This window comes from Biomphalaria glabrata, chromosome 5, assembly GCF_947242115.1.
Source record: "Biomphalaria glabrata chromosome 5, xgBioGlab47.1, whole genome shotgun sequence".
NCBI lineage: Eukaryota > Metazoa > Mollusca > Gastropoda > Planorbidae > Biomphalaria > Biomphalaria glabrata.
Window position 1 is genome coordinate 36,228,176 of NC_074715.1, and position 27,898 is coordinate 36,256,073.

General features: G+C 34.9%; 1 protein-coding gene across 20 annotated transcripts in view; it reads left to right on the forward strand.

Moving 5' to 3' along the window:
* The window catches only part of LOC106064970 (microtubule-actin cross-linking factor 1, isoforms 1/2/3/4-like), a 184,831-nt gene that overhangs the window by 94,648 nt on the left and 62,285 nt on the right, over positions 1-27,898 (forward strand). For all 20 annotated transcript variants that reach the window (XM_056030218.1, XM_056030219.1, XM_056030220.1 and 17 more), the window contains 25 exons: positions 1,553-1,716; positions 2,432-2,547; positions 3,213-3,319; positions 4,007-4,126; positions 4,238-4,333; positions 4,429-4,559; positions 4,804-5,061; positions 5,209-5,410; positions 5,652-5,780; positions 5,893-5,970; positions 6,908-7,069; positions 7,642-7,746; positions 8,206-8,424; positions 8,932-9,141; positions 9,392-9,483; positions 9,587-9,701; positions 9,837-10,011; positions 10,300-10,457; positions 10,617-10,777; positions 10,875-11,013; positions 11,451-11,641; positions 12,436-12,595; positions 12,833-12,916; positions 16,491-16,706; positions 16,981-27,483. In XM_056030218.1, coding sequence (XP_055886193.1) covers positions 1,553-1,716; positions 2,432-2,547; positions 3,213-3,319; positions 4,007-4,126; positions 4,238-4,333; positions 4,429-4,559; positions 4,804-5,061; positions 5,209-5,410; positions 5,652-5,780; positions 5,893-5,970; positions 6,908-7,069; positions 7,642-7,746; positions 8,206-8,424; positions 8,932-9,141; positions 9,392-9,483; positions 9,587-9,701; positions 9,837-10,011; positions 10,300-10,457; positions 10,617-10,777; positions 10,875-11,013; positions 11,451-11,641; positions 12,436-12,595; positions 12,833-12,916; positions 16,491-16,706; positions 16,981-27,483 — 14,091 coding nt within the window. The remainder of the gene's footprint in view (positions 1-1,552; positions 1,717-2,431; positions 2,548-3,212; positions 3,320-4,006; positions 4,127-4,237; positions 4,334-4,428; positions 4,560-4,803; positions 5,062-5,208; positions 5,411-5,651; positions 5,781-5,892; positions 5,971-6,907; positions 7,070-7,641; positions 7,747-8,205; positions 8,425-8,931; positions 9,142-9,391; positions 9,484-9,586; positions 9,702-9,836; positions 10,012-10,299; positions 10,458-10,616; positions 10,778-10,874; positions 11,014-11,450; positions 11,642-12,435; positions 12,596-12,832; positions 12,917-16,490; positions 16,707-16,980; positions 27,484-27,898) is intronic.

Below are 27,898 nucleotides of genomic sequence, written 5' to 3' on the forward strand. Positions count from 1 at the left end.
ATAAAAAAAGAAAAAGTAAAGGCGGTTGGTCATTGTGCTGGCTACATGATACCCTCTTTAACCGTAGGCCACATAAACAGATGACCTTTACAACATCTGCCCTATAGATCACAAAGTCTGAAAGGGGAACTTTACTTTCTTTTTTTTTTACTTTTTAAATAAATAAGCCTGATTTCTTCAACTTGAGTCTTCACATAGTAGACCTTGTTGGTATGGTGGACTAGTTGGGCTGGGTACTACTACCTCTTACTTTTATTCTCTCTCTCTTGATCATAACTTTGTAGTTTTGAGGCATAAGTGACAGTCTTCTATTTTGTTAATTGAAATTATACAATTTGGCATTGGATGGGGGGGGGGGGGGGGGAGTCATAATTGTTTATCTTAAAAGATAAAATGTTTTGTCCATATTTCACAAATTCTTAAAGAAAAAAAGCATGATTTTTCTTCCACATGTAATAGTAAACACATATATTGCTTGAGCAAGTGTGATTAAATGTCAGCCTGTTCACCCAACAGAATAGTAGGGCCCATACCTTCCACTCATCCATTTCTCTCTGATGTGTTGCTTTAGTGGCATGTTTGTCTGTGTGTGGGGTCCCCATCAAGGTGTTGCATGCATCTTGAATGTTGTTATTTCCTTATGACTTGTGCTAACTGTAGTCATTTGGACCAGTTACTTTTTTCATATACATGAATTATTCAGTGACTTTCAGATCAAAATATTTTTTACATTTTCAATATGATGGTAAACTCTCTTAGAAACATAAAATATAAATATGAATTGTTACATATGCATATGTTTCAATATATAGCAAATCTATATAAAAAGAAAAGATCTTAAGTTGATTTATGTGAGATATAACAAATCAAATATACATGTATGTTTATGGACACCTAAATTTTTTTTTAGTAAAGAAAGATTTCAGAAAATTTAGTTACCTTTTAATAAAAAAAAACTATTAATATTTTCTCTGCTATCCATTTTTTTAAAACTAAAATTTGAAAATGGAAAATTTACAATGTAATAAAAAAAAAAAAGTTAAAACCAATAAAAGCCTAGTCTGTTGAATAGTTAGGTCAGAAAAGGTAGTCACTACATTGGCCATCATCAGCTCTGTTCAACAATCATCCCATAAACTTTTCTTTATATAGCCACCTCTCCCACTTATTTGTCTGTTTGCCAGATTTGTGTTCACCTAGCTTTTATATTTAATTAGTTTTAAAATAAAGATGCTTTCAAAATCTATTTTATGTAACTTTAATGTAACTACATTTTTATGTCTTTCTTTTACAAATTGGTTACAACAACAACAACAAAATACAAATCAATTTTTTTTCTTCAGCTGTTGATCCAAACACGCACTCACACACAAATAATAAAGTTAATACCTTGAATAAAAATGTTTGCTTTTGTTTATCCACAAAGTTTGCTTTCCATTTTTTTTTGGTAAACTCTACTTGTCTCTTTTTAAAGAGTGCCACTTGGATATGATTTAAAAAAATTATGAGTAATTGAGACAATATATTTAGGATTTTCTTTGTCTCATTTCAGATTTCGGATGTTGTTGTCCCAGGACAGGAAGACATCACAGCCAAAGAAGCTCTCCTGCTGTGGAGTAGGAGGACCACAGAGGGCTACCCGGGGGTAAAGATAAGAGATTTCTCCTCTTCCTGGAGAGATGGAAAAGCTTTTCTCTCCATCTTACACAGAAATAGGTAAATTTGGCGAAAGGGAGTTTCATCACACAAACATTATTACTCCATCAGCTCCTAGGCAATGTGGTCATTTCCTCACTGACTTAATTTGGTTTGAGAAAATGTCTCATTCCTTTCCCTCACTTTTGAAAATATAATTTTGACATACTTTACATACATATTAAATCATTTCCTCAAATCTTATCTGTTTGTAAAATGTTTTCCATGTTTTGGATGTTCCTTCAGAGTTGAAGATTATTTACTTCCTAGTCCAAACCTTCTGCAGGATGACAGGATTTGGGAGCGGGCAGGGTTTGAACATGGGACCATCGATAAGTCCGAACAACAGTCCAGCGCACAAACTGCTTGACCAGGCAGCCAGCCATATTTCTATTACTATGAAAGGTTTAATAATTTCCATTTTGAAAAATTGACCCCAAAACACAGATTTACACACTTAACCCTTTCTTTTGTACTTAAAGACATAATCTAGGTTGTTGGTGACTGGCTGGTGGTAGGGTTAGGTTTTGATAGGACTTGGCGGAGAAAAGATTTGGGCAACATATTTTATAATACTTTTCCATAAGAAACTTGTTTATCTATATAATGAAACAAAAAAAATGTATGAGGATGTTTATATTAGATAGTTGCCACTATAACCTAAAGGATTCATAATCATTAGTTATAGAATGAATAGTAATTATTAGTAATTATATTATAATGTGCTTGTTAACAGGCCAGATTTGGTAGATATCAGGCAGGTCAAACACAATAGCAACAAACAAAATTTGGAAATAGCTTTCAGCATTGCTGAGAGAGAATTTGGTGTCACTAGGCTGTTGGATACTGATGGTGAGACACTTTTTTTTGTTGATAAACTGAATGGTTAACTATCAAATGTAGTTCAAAACTATTGAAAATCAGTTATGGTCTAATTAAGGGCTCATATAACAGACGGATACAAATTGTTAAGAGTAGAGTGAGCTGTCTTAGAGCAGAATGAGGTCATAGAACTTACAAGAGAGGGAGGAAGTTCTTTTTTTTTAGTGGTCTACATAGGAAAAAAGGTGTTATTGTTTTGTGCTGTCTGTTTGTTCATCTCCAAAGCCTAATGTTCAATTAGTAATTTCTCAATGGAGGTAGACCATGAGGCAACATTCATCAATGCTAATAGGTTTCAAAGACATTATCAATTTTTCAGTCTTTTGACATTATGTTTTAATATTTGTCAAGATAAATGTACTAAATTAATATTCTGTCTTCTAAAGTTTCAAAGGCTAATAGTGATACTCTAAAATTGTTTTTTTTTTTTTTAAACTACATGTTTTATGCTGATAGTTATGAACCATTTTTATAATTTTATATTTTCTTTTATTCACACATTAAAAAAAAAACAACCTTACATCCCACTCCTCTATTATATTGTGATCTTTTTTCTAATTCATTCTTTGTTGTTTTTTTTTGCCATTTGATGGATGTGTAAATATGTTAATTAGTGTTAATGTTTTGCTCCACAGATGTCGATGTACCTCACCCAGATGAGAAATCTATCATCACCTATGTTTCCTCATTATATGATGTCTTCCCTGTTGTCCCCAGTGTGGAACAAACTCTCAGAGATAATGTAATTTTTTTTTCCAGGCCTTTACAATAAAGACAGCTGACTAGTACTGACATTTATGAATAGATCTTAACATGAAGAATCACCCAACATCCTTTAGTTTGATTAGAATTTTCTAGTATATTGGAAATGAAAAATGTTTGTATATTTTTGGTTAGACTGACTATAGGCATCCTAAAGTTGAAATTGTGTATATGAGAAGAAAATGTTGTTTTTCACTAAGACTAAGACTGCTTTATTAATCCTTATGGAATTTTGTTGTGATTATAAGGACTCTTTTTTTCTCATATAAAAACAATACATTCCATATGTGTTGAAAAAGAATATGGGAGATTTTACCACAGCTGTTTGTACTAAACAATGTTCACCATATGGTAGTGCCTTACAAAATATAACGGGGAGATGTTTTTATTGGCGAAATGCAGAGATGCTCTTTGATAAAAATCTGTATTATTATTAACCCTAACCCTACCCTTTCTTTTTAAAGTTTTGAAAGGAAAAAAAAAAGTATTCAAAGTAGTTTATAGTTTTTAAGGCTGTAACTATAATATTCTAAAAGTAAAATATTTTTACTATGCCTTTACATGAAATTTCAGAAAAATTATAAACTAAAACAAAGAATTATATGCCTTAAATTATGGAATATAGAAAACTGGGGGAAATTTACGTTTGATTATTCTTCCTTTATAGGAAAGACAACTCAAGATTGAGGAGTACAAAGAATTATCAATGTCCCTCCTTACCTGGCTGAGAGATGCCATTAAACTAATGCTCTCCAGAAACTATCCCACAACACTACTTGAAATCAAGGTGAGAAATATGGACTCATCACATATTTATTATATTATTGATAAAAAGTAAATACTTTGAAACATTTTGAAGTTTTCACATAAGTCATAGCAGTTTTATACATATTTTTAGGCCCTACATTCTGATTTCAATCGTTTCCGTTCTGAAGATGTTCCTCCACGGTTAGAATTGAAGAACAGAGCACTGAGATTATTTGATGAAATTCAGGTCAGTAAGCTCACACAGTTCTAAAAAATATAAAACTTTTTATGCTTGTAAACTTTCAAATATAATAAGCATTTTTGTTTGTATGAATATTTCAGAGTTTAACAACTGAGCCCTCCCATATGACTATAGAAGATGAACTCCTGCCTCATAATGTGTCCCGTATGTGGAGCAGATTTGAAGCAGCCATGCAGGAGAGAGACATGACCCTACAAGCTGAAGTCATCAGGTACATGCAAGGTTTTTTTCTTTCCTTACACTGCTGTTGTGTTTTGTTCTCCATTACTTTCATGTTCTTGCTTGAACCTTGTTGTTTTGTTTCCTTGCTAGTTTTGGAAATAAATCAAAAGCATTAGTGCATTAGCCCTTTTTTTTTTACTTCCCCAAAGGTTATTATTTATGAAGATAATAATGCGGCGAATATTAAATTTCTTATAAAATTCTAATTTTCAAACTTTTTTTTTTGTTACTAGGCTAGAAAGGCTTCATAGGCTCGCTGACAAAGCCCAAAGAGACATCCGGTTTAATGAGGAGACATTGGCAGATCTGTCCCGAAGAATAGAGGACACAGCACGTGGCCTTGACGTTATGCATCCCTTTGAAGCTAAACGTAACTGTGATACATTGGACAGAGGTCTGAAGGGTGTGGAGGAAGCACTCAGGGGGCTCTTTCGTGACTGCCAGACATTGCAAGATGGCAGTCATCCTTATGCTGAACAGCTTTATAAAAGGTGATAAGATTTTCTTTACAACAAACATGCTGTCAATCTTAAGCAAACATTTCTTCTCAAGTCCATTTAGAAAAATTGTTGATTGACCTTCTTGTGATAATTTTACTGAACAATATTTTTTGAGAGTAATATGCTTTTGTTGCCCAGGGTTTCTGACCTGCAAGCTAGAGTGTCCAGCCTAAAAAACAAATTGTATGCTCAAGTGGTTCATCCATTGCTTGGCAGATCTACAGAAGAAAAACATTTTACCAAATCCCGTGCAGAGGTAACATCTGAAAGCAGGCTCTTAGAGACAAATCCTGCTTTTAGGCATGTCCAGGACTGTCTCAATTGGGTGGATGCCAAGCAGGTAAGAAACATGTCTGAGTCATGTTTATTTGTTTGTTTGTAAAACATCAGCTAGAAATGTACTTGACTATACCATTGAATGGGTTACCAAAATCAGCTAGAAGAAAAATAAAACACTCACTCAGAATTTAAATCTATAATTAACATAAACAACTCTTTTATAGCTTCAACAATTTGTCAACTATTTTTAATCTATTATATTAGAGCTTAATTGTTAACAAGACATTTGAACATATTTTCAGAGACAGTTAGAGGAAGCAGTGTATGATAGTGACATGTCTAGAGTACACGAATTATTGGCTGCACACAGAAGAGAGCATGAGGAAGTGATAGCATTCCGCTCTCAGATAGACAAGTGTATCAGTGATAGAGTAAGTTGTTTGCTGTGATTCATGTGTTAGAGGCAGCATAGGTAGTTGTTTCCCAATAATTGTATAATCTTAGAATACATTAATAAAGAATTGCATTTTTGTTTTTCTTCAGGCAACACTTTCGTTAGAAGAACAAAAGTTGTACACACAAAACCTTTCTAAAGTAGAGGTGGCTTACTCCCTTCTTTCGGTATGTTGATAGCTTGCTGATTTAAAAACATAATAAATAAAAAGTTATTTTTTTTAAAAGACAATCCCCCTTTTTGAACCTGATGACTGTTTCATAAGAGCAAATATTTTACTCTTAATAGCTAATGAATTATAGATTTTTAAAAAAAAATCAACATTTTCTACCCCCGTCCTTCTTCCCTCTCCCCACACAACAAATTCTGATTAAGTGTATATATAAATCTACTCAGAGTCAGAGTATATAAAATTCTAATGATGGGCCTACAGATCTAGGCTTAGAAGACATGTGCAAAATGTTGCTGAATGTCTATTAGTTTATTAAACTCTTTAATGAAAAGGCTTACATGAGGAAATACATGAAAGCTTAGTCTGTTAAAGATAGAGATTTTCTAGTCCTCTAACCAAATTTAAATTGATTTATATTAGAAAAATTATAACGGTCAAACTAGAGTTTTCTCTGTGTGGCCAAATAGCTAGTAATTCTTTTCCCAAAAATATACATCAACTGTGAAATTTCTAGGAAAATTGTAAGAGCCATTTTTGAGAACTGCATCAACCCACCCACCCAGTGCCTATGAATGTATATCCTGAATGGATGAATTGTAAAAACCTTGAATTTGTTAAATTATGCTAGATAATGTTAGATTAACAGGTCCAGTACCATTACATTATCCTTTTGATGTAAACTAACTTGGCTTTTTTTTTTTTTTTTTTTTTTTTTGATTAGTTGACTGTTAATGTGTTTTATAGCCAACAAAATGACCATCCACCTACAGTTAATTTCAGACTACATAGGAGTAGTGTAGTTATAGGAACATCCTTAAAATATCACAAAATATAAATCTTCACACTTCAGAAACCAAGCCACCATGTCTTCAAAATATTTAGAGATATTTTTGTTTGAAAAATAATTTTTGTATTTTTTTTTTCCAATACAGAAAACTTCCAGTCGTCGTTTACGGTGTTTAGAATCTCTGCAGGATTTCCTGCAAGCTGCTACAGCAGAACTGTTGTGGTTGGGTCAGCATGAAGAAACAGAGCTAGCTAGAGACTGGGGATCCAAGGAGCTCAATTTAGTGGAACTAGATGAACACCACAAGGTTAGTTAGTGGGCGGGATCAGTTTTGTTTGTTTGTTTGGTAACTTAGTGGAGTCAATATTCTTTTGTTAATGGTTTTTGTTGTTGTTGTTTTTTATTATGATGAGGTGTATTACTGTAATATTTATAATTAAATCTTATTGCTGAGAAAAAAAACTCTCACTTTATAAATCCTTATGGTACAACAATATTATCAGTGTTAAAACTTAGTAAGGCTGAAGGGATCCATGAAAAGCATCATTTTCCAAGTAAAATTCATTTCATCATACTCAGTCTGTCATTTTGGTTTCTCTGAAAACTATTTGTTTCAGACACCCCTTCCATCCTACTTTTAAAGGACTTTAAATGAAGTCCATTAGTAAATCAGTGTACTTCCAAGAATCGCCATTATCCAGGTGATTGTTGGAATTGATTTTATCCAGGCATGAATCTGGAGCTCTTTGCCCAAGTCATGTCTGAAGGTTCTGCAATGGCAGCAATCATTACTACTATTGGGTCATGCTATATATGTAAAGGCCCTGATAGACATGCACAAAAATACTTAGAAATTTTTTTTGACCATTTGTGTTTCAGTCTCTAGTTCGCCAAATGGAGTCCAGAGAAAGACAGTTTAATGCTGTTCAAGAAAAAGGTGGGGCAATGATATTAGACAGACATCCATGTGCTCGTACAATAGAGGTTTGTGTTTGGAATTCAATTGATTATTGTTTATTTAGTTCAACTGAATATACCATCAAATGTAGTTTTATGTTAATTTTGAAATATCAGTTATTTTAATACATTTTTGCTTGATTAGACAAATAAAAATAATATAAAGATTTAGTTATTTATATACACCTATTATAATATTTAATGCACTAATTTGTTCTTTTTTAGTCAAATATAATTTTATATTGATTTTTTAAAATTAAAATTATTAAAGCCAATTATAGATTATATATGTACTTAAAATAAACTGATAAAAGTTTCTCTTGAGGATAGTAGAAATTGTATACAAAGATTGTTTCATTTCCATGGACAGAGTCATTAACAAGATTGACCACAGAAAAATGTTTATTTTTCTTAAGAACTTGAATTTAATAGTGAAATTCCTTGTCCAAAGCCAACTTCTTATCAGTTTCTTCTATCATCTTACAGGCCTACATGTCAACCTTACAGTCCCAGTGGTCATGGCTTATCCACCTGACCTGGTGCCTGGAGGCCCAGCTCAAGTACTGTGTAGATCACAACACCTTCTTTGAGGAAGCCCATCACTGTGAGCAGTGGATGTCTAGACATGCAGAGCTCCTGATGAATAGGTTCTCCTCAGACAACATTCCCATTGATCAAGCACAGATTCTGCTGGCAGACTTAAATGTAAGAACATAAGGATGTGATTTGTTATTTTTTTACTCTTAATAATCTTTGTATTATTACTTTACAATTCAAAATAGACTAAGGTTCTTGTTGTTGTCTAAAATCAATTTATAGGATTACCAACACTAAGTTTCAACTAGTAATGAAATTGGGGAAGAAATCAAAAGTACCATTTCAAGAAACACTTTATTTCTTATTTTTATTGTAAGCTCACACAAGCAGATGATTAAATATTCTAAGTTAATATACCTATTATTGATAGTATCATTCATATTCTAACAATATTTAAAAAAAAAAAAAAAAATATTTTTAATGTATAATGTATTTTGAAAAAGTGTTTATATTTTAGCTCAAATATAAGTTTACAATTAGTTGAGGACTTTGATCTCTTAATACCTATGAATTTATTATTATTATTATTGCTACACCATAAATATAAATTGAATTGGGAATGATAGAATATTTTAGGTAGTTACATAAATGTCTTTTGTAATACTTTATGACCAGGGTATACAAGACCAAATCAGAGAATATGACCGAAGAGTATCTTCTCTGGTGGTAAAGAGCAGTGACATCATTCCTTTGAAGTTGAGATCACAAAAGACAAATGCCCCCATTCGGATCCGAACTCTCTGCCCTTGTCACCAACAAGACATTTACTTGCAGAGAGGAGAGGAGTGTTTCTTGATGAGCAATTCCCAGAGAACCAAATGGAAGGTCAGCACGGAAGTTCTGTGATCAATGTCAACAAGTCTGGACATCTAGTTCAGATTAATATTTATACTTATGAAAAATGACAATTAACAATTCTTAGCTTGAGACAAAACTGATATAGAGATTTATCCACTGTCATCTGGCTTCTTTTATCTGACATTGATTTGTTTCTCATTGATATAAATGATGTTGAAAAAAATGTTTTGTGATCCCTTATTTAAAGCTATTTATTTTTTGCTCTTAAATCAATCAGATCAAAACCATGACAGGCCTTGAAGCTGATGTTCCATCTGTGTGCCTCCTGATTCCTCCCCCCAATCAAGAGGCTATAGACATAGCCAGCAGGTAGGCTGATTAAAAACAACCTTAAACATTTATTTCAAAGTTTTCATTTATGATATTTAAAAAAAAAATATTTCTAATTTTTTTTTTTTTTTAATTTTTCCAGATTGAAACTTCAGCATGAGAGACTTGCAACCCAGTGGAAAACACAGCAGAGAAAAGTTCGCATGGCTGCCATATTTGCTGCTGTTAAACTGGTCAAAAGCTGGGATATCAAGCGAGTAAGAGTTTTTCCTGTTTCACTTAGCTTTTTTTTTTTTTTAAATCTAAATTCTGTTCATGAAGATCTGTAAAAAAAGTTTGCATAATGTTTTATCAAGTTTTCTTTCATTAGCTCCATTGACTATTTTTCCCAGTTTCTGGCCATGGATCCTGCACAGAGAGAGGCTGTATGGCGTGCACTGAAAGAAGATGGTGAGAAGTTAATACTTGAATGCGGCACATCCGATAGAGACATGCGTAAATTGGCAGAGGAGTTAAAGCAATGTGGAGAAATCTACCAAGATCTGTGTGACAAAGCGGCTGCCAAGGGTAATGATCAATAGATGATTAGATAGTTTTCTCTTATGTTTTGTTTAGTTATCTACTGGGTATGTTGTGACATCTCATTTTGTAGGCTTATGTTCTTGGTAATATAAATATATATATATATATATATATATATATATATAAATGGAGTGAAAGATTAAATGGTAAATTTAATCATTACATTTTTTTACTTTAAAAAGTGCTGTTTGGTATGCTTGTTAACAAGTTTGAGAAACACTGCTTTAGTTTATTTATTAAGACATCCATAAGTCTCTGCTTGTAACATTACAGAGGGTCAGCGTAGTGTAAGTACTGCCCAAATAGTACTTCAACGAGTTGAAGCAGTTAGTAGAGAGCTGGGTGCTACTGACCAACAGCTGTCTACTTTGTTACACAGACCATTGCCTCAGAACAACTTGTCAGTACAAGAATCATTCCGTTCCTACAGAGTAAGTTGAAAAACAAAAAAATGGACATTCAGAATAACATCAGATTAGGTAGTGTACAGTTTTAAAGTCATGCAACTCTGACGGACATTTTAAAATGTTATGAGAAAATGTTAAAGACTGAACTTGATGAATGAAATTTTAAATTTTTTTTTTTTAAAGGAATTCCAATTAAAGTTCGACAAGCATGAGAATGAGATCCGTGTCCTTCAAAAGGAGGTGAAGGAAATCACCCCCAGCAACTCAAATATAGAGTCTAAACTGAATCTTGTGGTACAGAAAGCTGAACAAATGAAAGTTATTTCTCATATCTACATTGACAGGTAAGGTATTCTATTGGGGAAACTCATTCTAGAAATGTTTCCAAAATGACAAGTTTGATAAAGTTTAACATTTGTGTTTGATTGTTGTGTATCTCAGGCTGAAGGGCACTGAAGTTGTCATACAAGGCATGAATGAGGTCAAACAACTCATCTCAGATTTTGAAGGTTCTTTAGCCTCACATGATAATATGACCTCTGACCTCTCTCAGTTGAAAACTGTCAAAAATGACCTTGTGGTAAGAAACCTATGTATTAAGTCTGGTAAAAAGTAGTCAAACTAAAAGTAATAATACTTTTGTGCAATTGCGGACTGGTTGAAATGCATTACAATCAACTAATATGTACATTTTCTCTGTCCTTGTATAACTACTAGGTTTTTTTTTTGTTTTTTTTTTTATTTACTTATAGTACATAGTTTTGTTTTTAATTTCATAATTGTTTCATGTATATTTTTTTGTATCATTAAATAAACAAGTTAGTAGATATTATATTTTTGTTTTAACCTTCATCTCTTTCCCTTCTAAGCTTTATCTTTAACTCTTTACCCTAACTCTCCATTCCCCTCTTTCTAACAATTTGAGTTAAACAGTTGTTTAAGAAACATGTTATAGATTTTGATTTTAAAAAATGGTCAGTAATGATGGAGTTAAGAGTTTACTATTTCCTTATCTAGAGCCTTCAAGAGTCCCTGCAACACCAGCATCCTAAATTGCAGCACCTGAAGGAGGATGTGGAGAATTTGCGCTCCCTCGTGGAACAAAGTAGACCTGGTACTGCTAAACACCATGACGTGGAAAGGGTGGAAAAAGAAGTGAGTGACCTGGCCAACAGGTGGGACCAGATCTGCATACAAACTGTGGAACGGTGAGTGGACATTTTGCCATAAGCCTTCTGGGCAACTACATGGGTCAGAAGTTATTTCATAATATTTATAACAATCAGATGGATCCATAGAAAATTTTGTATAACAATTCATTAACAATTTTTAAAGAAAGATTTTAACTATTCAAATATTGTCAACTTGAGCCAAATTAGGGTATCAATTAGTTAATTATTATATGTAAAGAAAATGTATGTATATATACATACACATATATATATAATATTACTATATATATATATATATATTACTGGCAAAAATGGCATTTTGCAGGCAAAGTGAGAAATTATTTCTTTATTTCCTACTTTGCCCAGACAATGCATAGTCGTTCTATAGAATGACTAAAACTGCTTTAGGCAATGTGTGAAATGTTGATTTAAAGTATTTTATTAATAATATAAATTCCTCTAAATAGTATTTCTTTTTGTAAGTAGTATAAATAATTTAGCCCTGTTCATCATTGATTGAAAGAATTATTTAATACTTTGAAAATTGAAATTGCACATGGTATAGGGTGTAAAGACATGGGCCTACAAAGGTATTTTTAGTCTTAAGAAATCCTGTTGTTCATTTTGTGTATTTTTTTCCACTCATTTATGTGTAAATATCTTTCTAATTAAGACATGTTCTACTTTACCTGACACAAAACTAGTCAATCTATAGAATTAATTGTCATTTTATAGAATGGCTAGGTAAAGTAGAATTATTCTGTAATTTGCCCAAAAATTTTGAAATTAATCCTAATGAAAAATTATTTTTTTCCCTCTGGGTTTCCAAGACTACGTAGTGTTGGGTCCTGCCAGGATCTTCTATCTCTTTATCACAATGGTCTCCACACAGAGCAGCAGTGGGCATCTCAAATGGAGAAGAGGATCTCCTCTCAGCCTTCTCTTAATGGTGATGTAGTGGATGCTAAGTCACACCTGGAACCAACCATGGTAATAAAGTCTAGAAACAGCTAGAATTATGTCATTTGCTCTTTTTCTTTTTTCAATGGTAGGGGAATAAAACAAATTTAAGAAAACATAGATGTACTGTCTAGTAGTCCAGAAATAGGACGGTTCATATTATAAAATTTTTTCCTGGAGAAAACTAGAACATTGCTTATATTCTTGTTCTTCTAGTATATTTCTTATGAGTTTTACTAGTGATTTATTATTTTCATACTTTTGTAGGCCATCTATAATGCCCTTGGTGACCACAGGTACCAGATAGAATCAGTGAACAGATATGGTGGTCAATTCATTCGTGAAGCCAAGGTAAGTTTCTTATTGATGACTATACTTTTAATAGACATCCTCCTCCCCCCATTTCAAATAGTTGCATTAATTTTTTTTATTTCTACACATTTTAAAAACTTGCACTCCTCTTGAACCTAAAATATGAAAAAAATTAAACATACCCACCTTTCAAACACTTTTTGCTCTCAAATTCTTTACATCAGTCAACAGAATTATTATTAAATTAGGAAACACATTACATTAAACAAGCTAATGCTTCTTTTTTTCTCGATGATTAAACAAAAAAACAGCAAGTAGTTGAATGATTTGTTCCAATTTAAAATACTTTTTTCACACTATTTAAATTATCATTAAAAGTCAAATCAGATCTGTAAGCCAATTTTGTATTTCGTCTGACATTTGCTTTTTTTTTTTTTTGCTCAATATTAGGCATGATAATCTTGATGTTTAAGCATGACTATTTTGAAAGTTCAGCTTTATTTGTGTTCTTAGTTAATGTTGTGCTAGCTATGAGAATTGAACTAACAAGACTAATTTTGTTGTGCACATTTTTTGGTTCTAGACATGCTTCTTGATTGTTTTTATTTATATTTTCTTGACATGTATGTAAAAAGAGGACATCAATAAAAACAAATTTTTTTTTTGGCTGTTATAATGCATAGTTCAAACTTTTATTATCTTAATATTAGCATTATGTATGTCATTTTTATCAGGTTTTTTTAATTCAATTATTTTATCAGTTTAATGTATAAATAATGTGTGGGAAAAACTGCTTTTGGTGTATTCATTCATGAACTAACTTAGAAATAACAGCCAGTCAGTTATTTGTATTTACCGTTTTGCTGCTTTGTAAACAAATATTTTTAATACACTGTTTCAAAAGGTTCTTTAATCTAAAAAGTTTTATTTTCAGTTTTCTAGAAGCTAGGGCAATGTTTAGAAGCTGCATTTGTGTGCAGTAATGCTTCCTACCATTTGTACTAGGTTTTGTCAGCTCTTTATTTTTTGTGGTCAATTTTGGTAGGGCTAACAAAATGATGGTTCTCAAGGGAAAAAAATAGACTTTCAAACAGAACAGAACTTTAAATCTGGACCTTTCAACATTTTCTTTATTTTGGGTTTCAAATTAATATTTAATAGTTGAAACTTATGTTCATGGTGAGTTCAAGTGGCGCAAAAATTAAAATATTTGTAACACCAAAAAGAAATACAAAATTACTACTTTAGCCAACTGAAGTTGTCAATTTTTAGTTGCTTTATCATCATACCCAATTTTTTTTTAATGATTTTATTTTTAAAATTTTTATTGCTTCTGGTACTGAGTTTTTTTTCTCCCTTAATCATCCCTGCGACACATTTCAATCTGCACAGCTAATGTATTGTGTGCACCGCTTCAGCATCCACCCCCTTTTTTGTTCTTCCATTGCAATGTTTTCGATTTTTTTGCTTGGTCAACAAATGATTGCTGATTGAACTATCATTTTTGGTAAGTACAATCTCTTTTCTTGATAGTAGTCAGCCTTTCAATATTCTGATTTCATAAATAAATTTTCAGTTAGTAATTAACTGAATTTGTTTAAAGTTGGTCTTTTTGAAGAATAAGATTAAAAATCTTTTTCAGTTTTTCAAATAAAACATTTCATTTTGAAATTTACTTCTAATTTATTTATTTTTTCTTTACCTTTTATACATTTAGACCTTAAAGACATTCAATTTAATTACATCCCAGCTCGTCTTATTTTCATTTCTAGCTTATGGACATTAGTAACTAGATATTCCCCTACATTGTCAGCGCCTTATTTTTTCATGTTGTTTCTTGTAGCAAAAGTACATTGCAAATGTTTTAAGCATGGTGCATGTCATTTAGAGGCATGAACATTCTTGTGTAAATTTCTTTTTTTTTTTTTGAACTCTTGTTTTTCTTAAAACTTAAAAACAGTCCAAACAGCAAATCTATACTTACTCTAATCTAATTGTAAATGTACAGTTTTTTGTTGTATTTTTCATTATTTATATATTTCTCACTAATAGTCTTTTCTGTTTTTTAAACTAGTTTGCAACAAACTCACACCTGCCAGTTTTCTAATACATTTTTACCTATTTTTAAATAAATAAATTTGCTTGTAATTAGTTGGCTAACATTCAAAACTGCAATTTACAAATATTCAAACTAAAATTGATAACATCGTAACATTTTTTCAAACAATTTTTGCTGTTGATGTTAAAATTAAATTGGAACAAATTTATCTCTCTTATCGCTGACACATTGATGTTGAATAGAAATTAATCTTAGAGGAGCTTAACAAACAAATGATAGATATTAGTAGTAAATAAAAAAAAACATTAAAATGTAAATACATATTTTGTTAGTGATAACTGTCACAACAAATCAATACTGTGACCAAATTTAACTTCTTTCCAATAATTGGGTCAGGTCAAAGAAGCTGCAGAACAAACTAGTTTTAATTATAATCATCCAATCAGGGAAAGAGTTCAGAAAAAAAATTGCATCCAGTTTCTAGAGGGTCATAGTTAATAAATTTTAAGAAGTTTCTAGGATTTTGTAAAATACAGTTTTCAAAAGTATAAATTGCTGGAAAACAAGTTAGTCAGGGTCCTTGCATTGTAACTGGTTCTGGCGTTGTAATGAGTTCTTAAACAGTTGGGAGTTCACTAGTTGAAGTGTAAGTTGTATCATTAAGTTGTTTAAGTTATATCAATTTAAGTTGTATTAGTAGATTCTTCAGTGTGTTTTCAAGTTTTGTATAAATATCTCCTGTAAAATGAGTCTGTTTGTGTCATTATTAATATAAAAAAGTAAAGATATGAAATGTATTGAAAGAATAATAATAATACATCATCACTAAATATTTGGCAATAAAGAAACAGAAATCATCACAATAACAAGGATTTGGTAATTCAATGAACCACAACTTAGGAAAACATAAGGAATGATAACCCAATATCAAACTTGATCTTTTGTTTTAAAGGAATTAAATTATGTTAAACTTATCTTAACACTGAGCACCTAATCTTTTTATTGAACAAAAAAAAAAAAAATTCCAGTAAATTTAGCTTTTTATAATCATTAAATTACCAGTACTTTACAAAAATAAAAATAATAATAATAATTACAACAAAACACTAGAATTTGATTTCCATAAAATTTTGTTAAAAGGATTGACTTGTAAGTTTCAAAATATACACGTATGGTATAGGTAATATTATAAAGGGTATTACTATGACCGATTGGTACTCAGAACCCTCATTAGGAAAGTTCAAAGCGCAGACAGACATTCTTCTTTTACAAATATATTGAAAGATTAGGATTTGTTTTTGGCAGGTGGATGGAAAAGAAAAAAAAAAGGCTGGGCTGGAACATTATAGTATTTTCTCTTGATTTATTTCATGTTGTTAATATAGGCAATAAGCAGATGAAACAGTGCAAGACAATATCTAAGTAACAATGGGGGGAAAGCTTTTATGTTTACTTTGCACTCCCTAAGTGCAATGTTTTCTTTGTTCAACAACCCACAAGAAATATTGACAAGCTCGCAATCGTTTCCTTATGCATCTTTTATCTTAATTTCAGATTTCAGACAAAAGATTAAAGCAGTTTAAAGAAAGTATTGGAGACTTCAGCTCTGCCAAGGTTCCAGAGTTTAAAAAATTTAAAAGCCAGGATGGCGCTGATGTGGTCAGAGATGAGCTTGACCGCACCAACAGGTTATATATGGAAATGGTGGATTGGGCCAACACCAGGCTCAAACAGATCACTGATATTTTGTCCACTCATGGTGACATGCAGGTTTGTGCATTAGGACTGACTCTTATATATGATCTTGAGTTAAACACAAAAATCTAAAATCATTTATATATCTGTAATAGAAGTTTATTCCCACAAATACATGTAATGGAAAGCATGTATTCTGACAACATTATTTTTTAAAGATTTATTTATAAAAATGCATTTAACATTTGCAAGCAAGATATATAAAAACAAAAGAATATTCTTAATATTTCTTTTATCAATTTCAAATTTATCTCAAAGCTTAATTTGAACTTGTTTTTTTTTAATTTAGTTCCAGATTGTTATGGATGAAGATGTTCCTCTTTTGCGTACATTCCGTGCTGAACTAGCCAAGAGATCCTCTATGCTAGTGGATGATGATATGAAAGAGTATTTTACTCAACAGTTTGATGGTCCAACTCCATCCCAGGCCAGCTATGGCACTCCACCAGCAGACCAGACTTTCAGGAGTTCATTGGTCATAAGGCCAGAACCTACAGCTTCACCTTTTGCTGAGTATTCACAGGTCATTAAGGTGCAGCAAAGGTTAAAGAACATGGATAATGAGTCAGCACCTGTGAGTGGACCAAGTATCTCTACCTTCTCTGCCACAATGAAGGCTATGGAAAATGCCTCCACCAAAGTTCAGCCCCAGAACATAAAGACTTTTGCCTTGATCTCAGAGCCTGGTCTTCAGAAAACACTACAAGAACAAAGTGTGGTTACAATTGAGAGAGGAGAGATTGCCACCAGGGGTCAGATATTACATGTGACAGCCATTATGAACCCATTCACTTCTCAGAAAGTGACTCTTCTAGAGGCATTACAGAGTGGGCTTATTGACCCCAAAACAAAGACCTTTATCAATCCTTCAACTCGACTCAAAATGTCTCTTGCTGATGCCACAAAAAAAGGCTATATCGATGAGGTCTTACTGAAACAGCTTACCTCACCTTGTGGTCTAACTGATCCTCAAAGTGGTAAAGAGATGTCCCTTTTAGAGGGTATTCAGAAAAAACTTTTTGACCCAAGCAATAACTCTTTTGTAGACTCTACCAACGGAGAGCAAGTGTCTGTTACTGAAGCAGTATCAAGAGGTCTTATATCAGAATCCTGCTCCAGACTACTAGCTGGAGAAACACTTGATCTGTCAGCTGTAACACATACTCAGGCAGTCTTTGCATCAACTGTGCCTGTCAAGTTGCAGTCCGGTTTGAGTTTGGGTAAACTAATTGAGAAAGGTCTTTACAGTGAAATTACAGGGAAAGTGACAGATCCACTCTCCAAGACAACTGACTTAACTGTCTTGGAGGCTGTGGAGAAAGGATACATCAACCCAGATTATCAAGAAATTGAAGATCCTTCTTCAGGGAACTACATAACTTTAACTGATGCTGTTACTGATGGAATAATCGACCCATTTAAAGGCACTTTCAATCATGCATCTACAAAGCAGAAGCTATCTTTGACATCAGCTGCAAGCAAAGGTCTAATAAGAACTGCCACATCTTTGTCTGACCACATCTCTCAGGGACACCTCACTGATGATGGCAGAGTATATGACCCCACTACTGGAAGAATACTAACCATTGCAGAAGGTATTGATAGTGGAGTTATCAGCAAGGACAAGAAATGCATTCTTGATCCAAACACTGAAAAGGTTTTATCAGTGGAAGAGGCAATTTCATCTGGACTTATGATGCAATCTGGGCTTTTTGTCAACATTTCTGATAATTCCAAGCACTCAGTTCTGGATGCATTGAAGCAAGGCATTATAAAGTTTGTCCATGAAGATGTTGAATTTTCCAGAACTGGTGTTAAAGATCCCAAGAGTTCAGAGGTTGTAACTCTTGCAGAAGCTATTAAGAGAAAAATAGTGACTCCTCATGGTACTTATTTGGATAGCAGGACTGGTCGAGAAATGAGCCTACAACAGGCAGCAACATCTGGCTTAATGGACAGAGGCCTGGTGAAGGACCTCAGCAAGCCAACTAGCATTAAGGATACCCATGGAAGAAATATTTCAATAGCTGAGGCCATGCAGAAAGGACTACTTGATGTTGAGACTGGCACCATACTAAACACTAAAACAAATGAAAGGTTGAAAATGCAGGAAGCATCTTCAGCAGGCATGATAACTGCATTGGAAGCAACAAATATTTTAAGTATGATTTGTCCAATGATAGTTTCTTCCACTGTATACACTCACATTGAGACACACAAATCAGTTGAAACACTTACATTCTCTCAAGCAGTTTCTCATGGCTACCTTGATCAAAACACAGGAAACTTCAGGGATCCCCAGACTGGTGAGATCATGGGCATAGAAGAAGCAATTAGCAGAGGCCTCTTAAGACTGTCATCAAATTGGCCTACGCCACCATCATTGTCAAAGCAGCTCCATGAAGATGTCAAGTCATCAGATGTCATGTCAGAATCATTCATGACAGTCACCTCTGGGGACCATACCAGAAGTATCCCAATCCAACCTGGTTCCCGAAAGTTGGAATCCAGCTTTATTACAAAGACTGACTCTCAGTACTCATTGACAACAACTACCTTAGCTAAACCACTTTTTAGACAGTCAGTTATCTCTGAAACCAGAGAAATTAACCTTCTATCTGTGATTGACAAAAGGACTGGTAGAGAACTGAATGTTGAAGATGCTATTAAAAGAAAGCTAATTAACTTGGAGACAGGACAGTACACTGATCCTATCTCTGGAGAAGTTATGTCTTTGAACAAAGCAATAGAAAAAGGATTTATAAAGGCAGAGGAAATGTCTGGGACTCAGAAGAATGGAGCTGCTGTCAGGGAGACAAGAGCTTTTTCAATTGTTGGTGTCATTCATCCCAAAACCAAACAACGTCTTACAGTTGGGCAAGCAATAGCTGATGGCATTCTGGACCAGTCAAAGGGGCTTTATAATGGCCTGGATGAATATGGAAATCCAAAGTCAATAAAAATCAGTGAAGCCATAGAGAAGGCATTGGTGGTTGTTGAAGACATTAATGAGACGTCAGTGGGGGCTGAATCACTGCTGAGGGAAACTAAATCTTATATTCTAAAAACAGTTTTGCATCCAATTACAAGAAAGCATATGAGTGTAGCAGATGCTGTCACTGAAGGCATCATCAATGAATCAGAAGGTGTCTACCTCAACTTTGCAACTGGGGAGAAGATACCCATTCATGAGGCAATAGAAAGAGGTTATATATTTGCCCAACTTTCATCAGTCACTGCAGACATTGAAGCCAGTGTTAATAAATTAACCACAACAAAACTGGCCACTCTTTCTGTAACAGCAGTTGTAGATCCACGTAATGGGCAGCTTGTAACGGTCTCCAAAGCTGTAAGTGATGGCATACTAGACCAGGTGAAAGGTATCTATGTGAACCCCCAAACTGGAGAGTCCATGACCCTTGGAGATGCTATAGATAAACGATTGGTCTTTGCAGAGTCACCTGAAACCCAGTCTAATGACCCACTTGAAAAGGCAGAGATCTCAAGTATCCACATCACAGATGATCATGAAGCATCCGATGCTACTTTAATGGAAGCTGTTCATTCTGAAACTGTCACCATGAGCATCACTAGTGTCATAAACCCTAAAACCATGGAGATCATCTCTTATGACAAAGCTGTTAGCTTGGGGGTTTTGAATGTGAAGAGGGGTACATACAATAATACACTGACTGGCGAGTCTCTCAGCATCACTGCTGCTATGGAGAAAGGACTTATTCATGGTGAGGTCACTTCCAAAAGAAGAGATGTTGACAGCATGAGAAGTATGGTGTCTGCCTCTGCTCCTTTATTTCTCAAAGATATTACTTCAGTCATTGATCCTAGGACCAAAAAAGAAATCTCCAGAGACAAAGCCTTGAAAGATGGCATTATCAATGCAGATAAAGGCACTTATTACAACCCTGTAACACAAAAAGAAATTGATATTAGTCAAGCCAAAGATTTGGGATATCTGGTATTATCTAAAGCTTCTGATGCTGCTGAAATAGAACAGTCTCTTGAAGAAATAGGCAAACGTGAGGCTCAACTTGCATCTCCAAGGATTCCCAAAGACTCCAAAAAGCCTTGGTCAAAAGTAGACATTGAGTTAGAAAAAACAATTTCTACTGGAGAAACTCTGAAAACAAGATTCCCTGCTTCAGAAACACTTCAGTACACAACAGATGTTGAACAGGATTCTTTTGATGGGTCTCAAAAACTCCCCTCATCAGCTCCAGAAGATCAATCATTAACTGTAGATGTAAAATTAAGAACTGCTGATGGAATGTCATATGCAACTGCTGCCAAACTTGGATTGGTGAACCATGAAACAGGAAGAATTAGAGACCCAAGAACAGGGGAATGGTTGACTCTGCAGGAGTCTATTGATAGAAAAGTAATTGATGCCAAAATGCCCTGCTTAGTTGATTCTGAAGCTGGAAACTCCATGTCATTGGAAGAATGTATCAAAAAGAATATTATTAGCATCCAAACTGGTAAGATTAATACCAACTTAGCCAAACAGTTAGGATTCAAAGAGGATGTTTTACCTATCTCAGAGAGTGCCAAGGATAGTAGAAATCTGATTGATAGTGTTTCTGCTGGACTTTTCAATGTAATTACAGGAAAAATACTAGAACCAGTTTCTGGACAACGCAATACCTTACAAGAAGCATTGGATAAAGGGGTCATTGAGGGAGAATTGGTTACTGTCAAGGACACATTGACAGGGGAAAGAATCCCACTTAGCTTGGCTGTAAAGAAAGGACTCGTTAATGGTAACAGGGCAGAAGTCTATGATACAGCACAAAGAACAACCATGCCTTTACCAATAGCCATAGAGAACAAATTAGTGGAAAACAAGTTCAATATACAGGATTTATCTGTTACAGACAACAGGACTGGTGAGCACATTCCATTGCGGAAAGCTATAGCAGAAGGTGACTTGAAGGCTGATTCAGTGGTCATCAAAGATACACTAACTGGTCAGCAGGTCACTATGGATGTTGCTATTTCACGAGGTCTAGTGGACAGAGCTGGCAATGTAGTTGATAAGCAAACTGGCAAAAAGATGTCACCTCAGGATGCTCTGAAACTAGGATTCATGGCCATAGCAGGAGCTCCCATTGTTGCTGGAAAGATGGTGGTTGATGCAATTAAAGATAAAAGCAGCAGTCCATCCAAATCTGATTCTAATATTTCAGAAGTATTTAAAACAGAAAAGACAATGGTCACAAAATCTATTGTACAATCAAATAAAGCAACTGATCTTAAGGATTCAGAAATAAAAACAATCTCTATCAAACGAAATGGTCCTGATTCTCCAGTGGTCGGTGTTCTTGGACAGAAAGTTACAATCACATTAGACCCAGGCACTCCAGAGGCAACATCTACTGCCAAAGTTGGGGAACCTATTTCTATTACATTCCAAAGGAAAGGACAAGAACAAAAGCTGATCTCACCTTCAGTTGAGTCAGATAAAGTCACATCGTCTTCTAAAGAGTTTACATCAAAAATAGAATTTACAACTAAATCTACTGAGTCCTCAAGAACCATAGAACTTTCCCCATCATCGCCATACATCATTCCATCTCCAGTTCAGAAGTCTCCTCAAATTGCAGAAGTACAGAAATTACCAATGACTCACACTGTCATCACAAGTACTCGTATTATTAGCAAAGACACTGCAGACTCTAGGACTCTAAATAAAGGGGATGCCCAGGATAAAACATTTAGAGAGGCATCCCTGGTCAATCTGGAAATAAACTGGGAAAATGGAACTGTGATGGACCAGGTGTCTGGGAATAAAATGACTGTCACAGAAGCTGTTCAGAAAGGATTGATTGATTCAGACAAGGTGGAGCATCTAGCCATAAAGAGCACACAGAAATTCCAGGTAATGCCTCAGATAGAAATAAACTGGGAGCAAGGTACAATCTCAGACCAATCCACAGGAGAGTCATACACCATTGAAAAAGCACTGCAGAAGGGACTAATTGATGCTCCAACAGCATCAGCATTGGCTGTGGTTACAGAGAGCAATGCTTTCATCTCACCCATAAAGAGCAGGAAAGCAGAAACTTCAGAAGAGCCATACACACTAAACAGAGCTATCAAAGATGGAAGCTATAGTCCATCTTCAGGAAAACTCATTGACCCAGCAACAGGAATCCCAATGTCAGTTTTAGAAGCTATTGAAAAGAATGTTATTGATGGAAAAACATCAAGCATTATTGATCCTCAGACTGGAAAGAAAACAAGTTTAAAAGAAGCAATAGACTCTAAAATGTTTGATCCTGTGAAAGGAGAAACCATTCACAAAGGTACAAAGGAAAGAATTACTTTGCAAGAAGCTGATATTCAGGGACTTATACCAGGTCAGGAATATCAAAGAACTACATCCATTAATGATATACCTCCTAAAGTGCTTCCAAAATCAATGCATAAGAGTGTCAGGGAAGAGCCAAAAAGAACAGAAACATTCATTACTGATGATACAAAAAGGTTATCATTTGCTGAAGCACTTGATCAGGGGTTCATAAATTTAGAAAGTCAACAATATACTGACCCCAACTCTGGTCAGAGATTGGCATTGCTTGATGCTATTAGAGAACAGCTTATTGACACTGAGGTTTTATCTGGAGCTATTCCTAGCAAGGGTATTAATTTAATTCAAGCCATAGATGACAATGTTCTTAATGAAAGAACAGGAGTGTTCCATGATCCTGTAACTAAAGAAAACCTCACCTTCCAAGATGCTGTGCTCAAAGATAAACTTGACGGAAACTTGACATTCTATGATGTGAAGTCTGGGGAAATATTTTCACTGAATGAAGGTTTACAAGAAGGAAGAATAGATCCTAAGTCTGGGAAACTTTTGGATGAGTCTAGTGGTAAGCAAATGACTCTGAGAGAAGCAGCAAGGATGGGTGTAATAGCTATTATTGGTGCCCCAGTAGCTCTAGCTATGGCTGCTAAAGACGCTTTAGATTCTTCTAGTGATAGAAAAAAGAAAGATTTCTCTCATTCTGATGGTGCTGGCCTTTCATTCCAAACATCTACTGTGCATCAATTATCTTCTGATGTAATTGAAGTGACTCAACTTGAACAAAGTGTCCCAGAGACCAGCTTTTCTGACTCCATGACTCTCTATGAGTCTGTCTCTAGTGGCTATCTGAATCCAAAAACTGGTGCTTTCAAAGATCCCAGTACCAACAAAACCATGGACGTTAGTGATGCTATAATGACTGGACTAATCAAAAAAGATTCTGCCACCATTAAAGATCCTCACACTGGAAGGCAAATGAATCTTGAGGAAGCACTGAGGCATGGTGTGATAGATGACAATGGTCACATGGTTGACCCCATTTCAGGGCATGCAAAAAACTTAGACCAGTGCATCAAAGATGGTAGTGTTCTGGAGACTCAAACAAAAGACAATGTGGTAATTTTTTCTAAGACTACAGAGAAGATACAGGTAGAAGGGGTGTATGACCCAACTTTAAAACATGATATTGATCTTGGAGAAGCTATGCACAAAGGTATTATCAGTCTGAAAGATGGCACCTATAACAACCCAGACACAGGAGAGAGCATTCTAATATCAGATGCAACCAGTGAAGGGTTGATCAGAGGCATTGTTTTGGATAAATTGACCACCAAAGAAGAAACAATATCAGGCCACACAGCTGATGTTGCTTTCTCCAAAAAGAGACTATTTCATGTTGATTCTGTCACGGACACAGAAACTGGGCAAAGCCTTTCATTACCAGAAGCTGTACGCCAGGGTATCATTGACAGAGACGGCAGATACTTCAAAGATATGGAGACAGGCTCTGTCATTCCTTTGGAAGATGCTATTTACAATGGACTGGTAGAAGGTAAAGCCATTGATTCATTGATGCAGAATGATACCAACCTAGTACAAAGTGACACCATTGCCCAGACAATATCTTTCAACATCCATTCAGTCATTGACCCAAGTTCTGGAGTTGAGATGGCAGTTTCTGAAGCTGTTGATAAAGGGGTTCTCAATGTAACTAAAGGAATGTTCATAAACAACAAAACAGGCCAATCTATTCCAGTAGAGGAGGCTGTGAAACAAGGTTACCTAAAAGGAAAAGAGATAAACTCATCAGATGTTGAATCACTACATAGGGTATCAGAAGAAAGTGGAAGAAAAGTGTTTGATCCTGAAACTGAAGATTATCTCACTTGGAATGAAGCTGTGAGAAAAGGCATCATAGACCCAGCAGAAGGAGCTTACTTTGTCACTCCAGATCAAAGCATTTCCATTTTGCAAGGGGAAAGAGAAGGATTAATCACTAAACAAACATTGACCAAACCCAAGTCAATTCAAGAAAGTGCTTGTGATATCATATCTGTTTTTGACCCTGTTAAAGATGACCATGTCAGCATTAGTGAGGCTGTATCCACTGGTCTCTTAGACTTGAAATCTGGAACTTATAATGACCCAGCCAGTCTTGACCCCATCCCAGTACAAAAGGCTTTTGAACAAGGATTAATTAAAGGAAAAGTGAAACCCAAGCTAGCCATGGGAACTGTAAACATAGGAGATTACAAGATCAAATCTGCTATGGACACTAGGAAAAATCAATCGGTTTCTGGAAAGGACGCCATGCTCATGGGATTACTAAATAAAAAAACTGGTCAATACATCAACAAGCAAACTGGACAGAAACTATCCATTCCTGAAGCTGTGAAAAAAGGTCTGGTCATTTTAGAGTCTGATGTACCTGAGCCTGTAGTGACATCTGTTACTCACAAATCTATGACAATTGAAGCAATAGTAGATCCTGCAACTGGAAACATGTTAACCATGTCTGAAGCTATTGGTCAAGGTATTTTCAATCCAGATCAGGGTGAGGTCATCAATGTGCGAACTGGTGAACACATACCACTGGACAAGGCAATAGATAAAGGACTAATTAGTGCAGAGGTTGAAGAAAATGAGAAGAAACAGGAAGTAATTGTGATAAATGGGGTACTTATCACTGAAATCTCTGATCCTGAAACTAGGAAACCTATCCCCATCACTGAAGCTTTAAGAAAAGGCATTGTTGATAAAGAAAAAGGACTTTACAATGATCCTTCAGGTCCTCTGCCTCTTAGAGAAGCTTTGAGGCATGGATTAATTGATGGGAAAGATACAACTGAGGCAGGCTTATCTGAGCAGAAGAAAGAAGATGCCAAGCAAATCAGTGTCACTAAAGTGATGGATCCACTTACAGGTTTAAAAATAGGCCTGGCTGAAGCTGTGGAAAGAGGTCTCGTTGATGAAAATTGTACAGTGTTTAATAACCCAGTAACTGGGGAGCAGCTAATGATTGAGGAGGCCATGAAAGATGGTCTAGTAGCTGGTACTGTTCAGACAGTCTCTAAGTCACAGACAACTGTCACTTCAAAGAAATCCATGGGCACCTACAATATAACAGGAGTTATAGATACTGAATCTGGCCAGGAGCTGAGTGTTGAAGACGCCATGTTGAAAGGTGTCTTAGATCCATCTGGTAAATTTACAGACACTTTAACTGGGGATGTAATTTCTCTGGCTGAAGCATTAAAACTTGGTCTGGTGCTGTCAGAAAAGCTTGACAAATCTCAAAGGTCAATTATCCTTGCTGATGAGCATGTGGACAATGAACGAATTCCTTTTTTTGATGCCATGCAGAAAGGACTTATTGATCCCAATGCAGGTACTTTTTTAGATGAAGCCTCCCAGAAGGTGTATTCCATAGATGAAGCTGTAAGGACAGGAATGGTCCTAGCATCTGATGGGAGGCCTTTTAGCTACAAAGGGGTCAGTGACTCTGCTGGTTTGACATACAGCTTCAAAACTGCTCTTCAGACTGGAATTATAGATGCTGAAACGTGCCTCTTCTATGATAGCATTTCAGGAGAAAATATCTCCCTTGAGGAAGCCTTGGAACTAGGTTATCTTTCTCCCATAGCTGGAGCTTATGGTGTCAGAGCTGTGGGGGATTCAGTTGTCATTTTGAAAGATGGCGTGGCACCCAGCTCTGCTTCAAATCTAGAAGAAATACTAGATTCTAAAACTGGGGAGAAGCTCAGCTTGCCTGAAGCTGAAAGAAGAGGACTCATTTCCGTATTGGGCAAAGATAACCAGATACCTTTGAATGAAGCATTACAAGCAGGACTTGTAGACAGTGATACTGGACTATTTCATGATCCTGTTTCAGGTGAAACAATGTCAGTCGACCAGGCTGTGCTTCTAGGATTTATATCATGTGAAGAAAACACTGAAAGCAATAATGGAGACAATAATGATGACCATCCACTTGTAAATGGCACAGAAGCTATGAACTTGGCAGCAGCAGTCAGCCAAGGACATGTCAACACCACTACAGGCTATTTTACCGATCCTTACACCCAGGAATCCCTGACAGTCACGCAGGCACTTAAAAAAGGATTAATTAAGCCAACTTTGACTGTTCAAGAACCCATTGAAACCCAACAGTCATCACAGGTGTCTACCAAACGCAGTGTTGTTGACCTTAAAAAGCAACCAAAAGAAATAGCTTTTACAGAAGATAAACAAAAAATTACGGTTAAAGATGACCTGAAAAAAGGTAGTTCTTATAAGGAAACAATTAAAGAAGAAAAATCATTGCTATCACAATCTTCTTATAGTGATCAAACTGTTGACAGCAAAGCACCCTCTAATGGCAATGTAAATGAAACAGTAAACACTGACATCCTGAAAGCTTCTAGACTACCAGTTAAGAAAGTGAAGTCCCCAGATTCTCCACCAGTAAGTATTACTAGTAATAAGACAAAACTGCTCTCAATGTTTTCTTCTCTACATTATTTCCAGCCTTGCATTGCTGCTATCCATGTTGCCTACATGAGTTTGTTTCTTTCTCAATGGCAGACTGTTATATGTCTATATTTTGTTTTTAATTACATTAGATTCTTTTTTGTTTTCCAATAAATATGCCAAACAGCCTGAATTTGTGTTTTTTTTTTTTTTTCATTTTATTTTTATTGTTAGTGTTTGAAAAATCATAAAGATTATAAAAATTATGTACCATTTGCTCTATATTTCTTCTGTTTATCAACTTGTATTAATAACAATCATACATGTATGTGTTTGACTTCTTGTATCTCTACAGTGTCCAATCATTTTTATTGGGAAAAGAATAACTAGCACATACTATTGTGTAGTT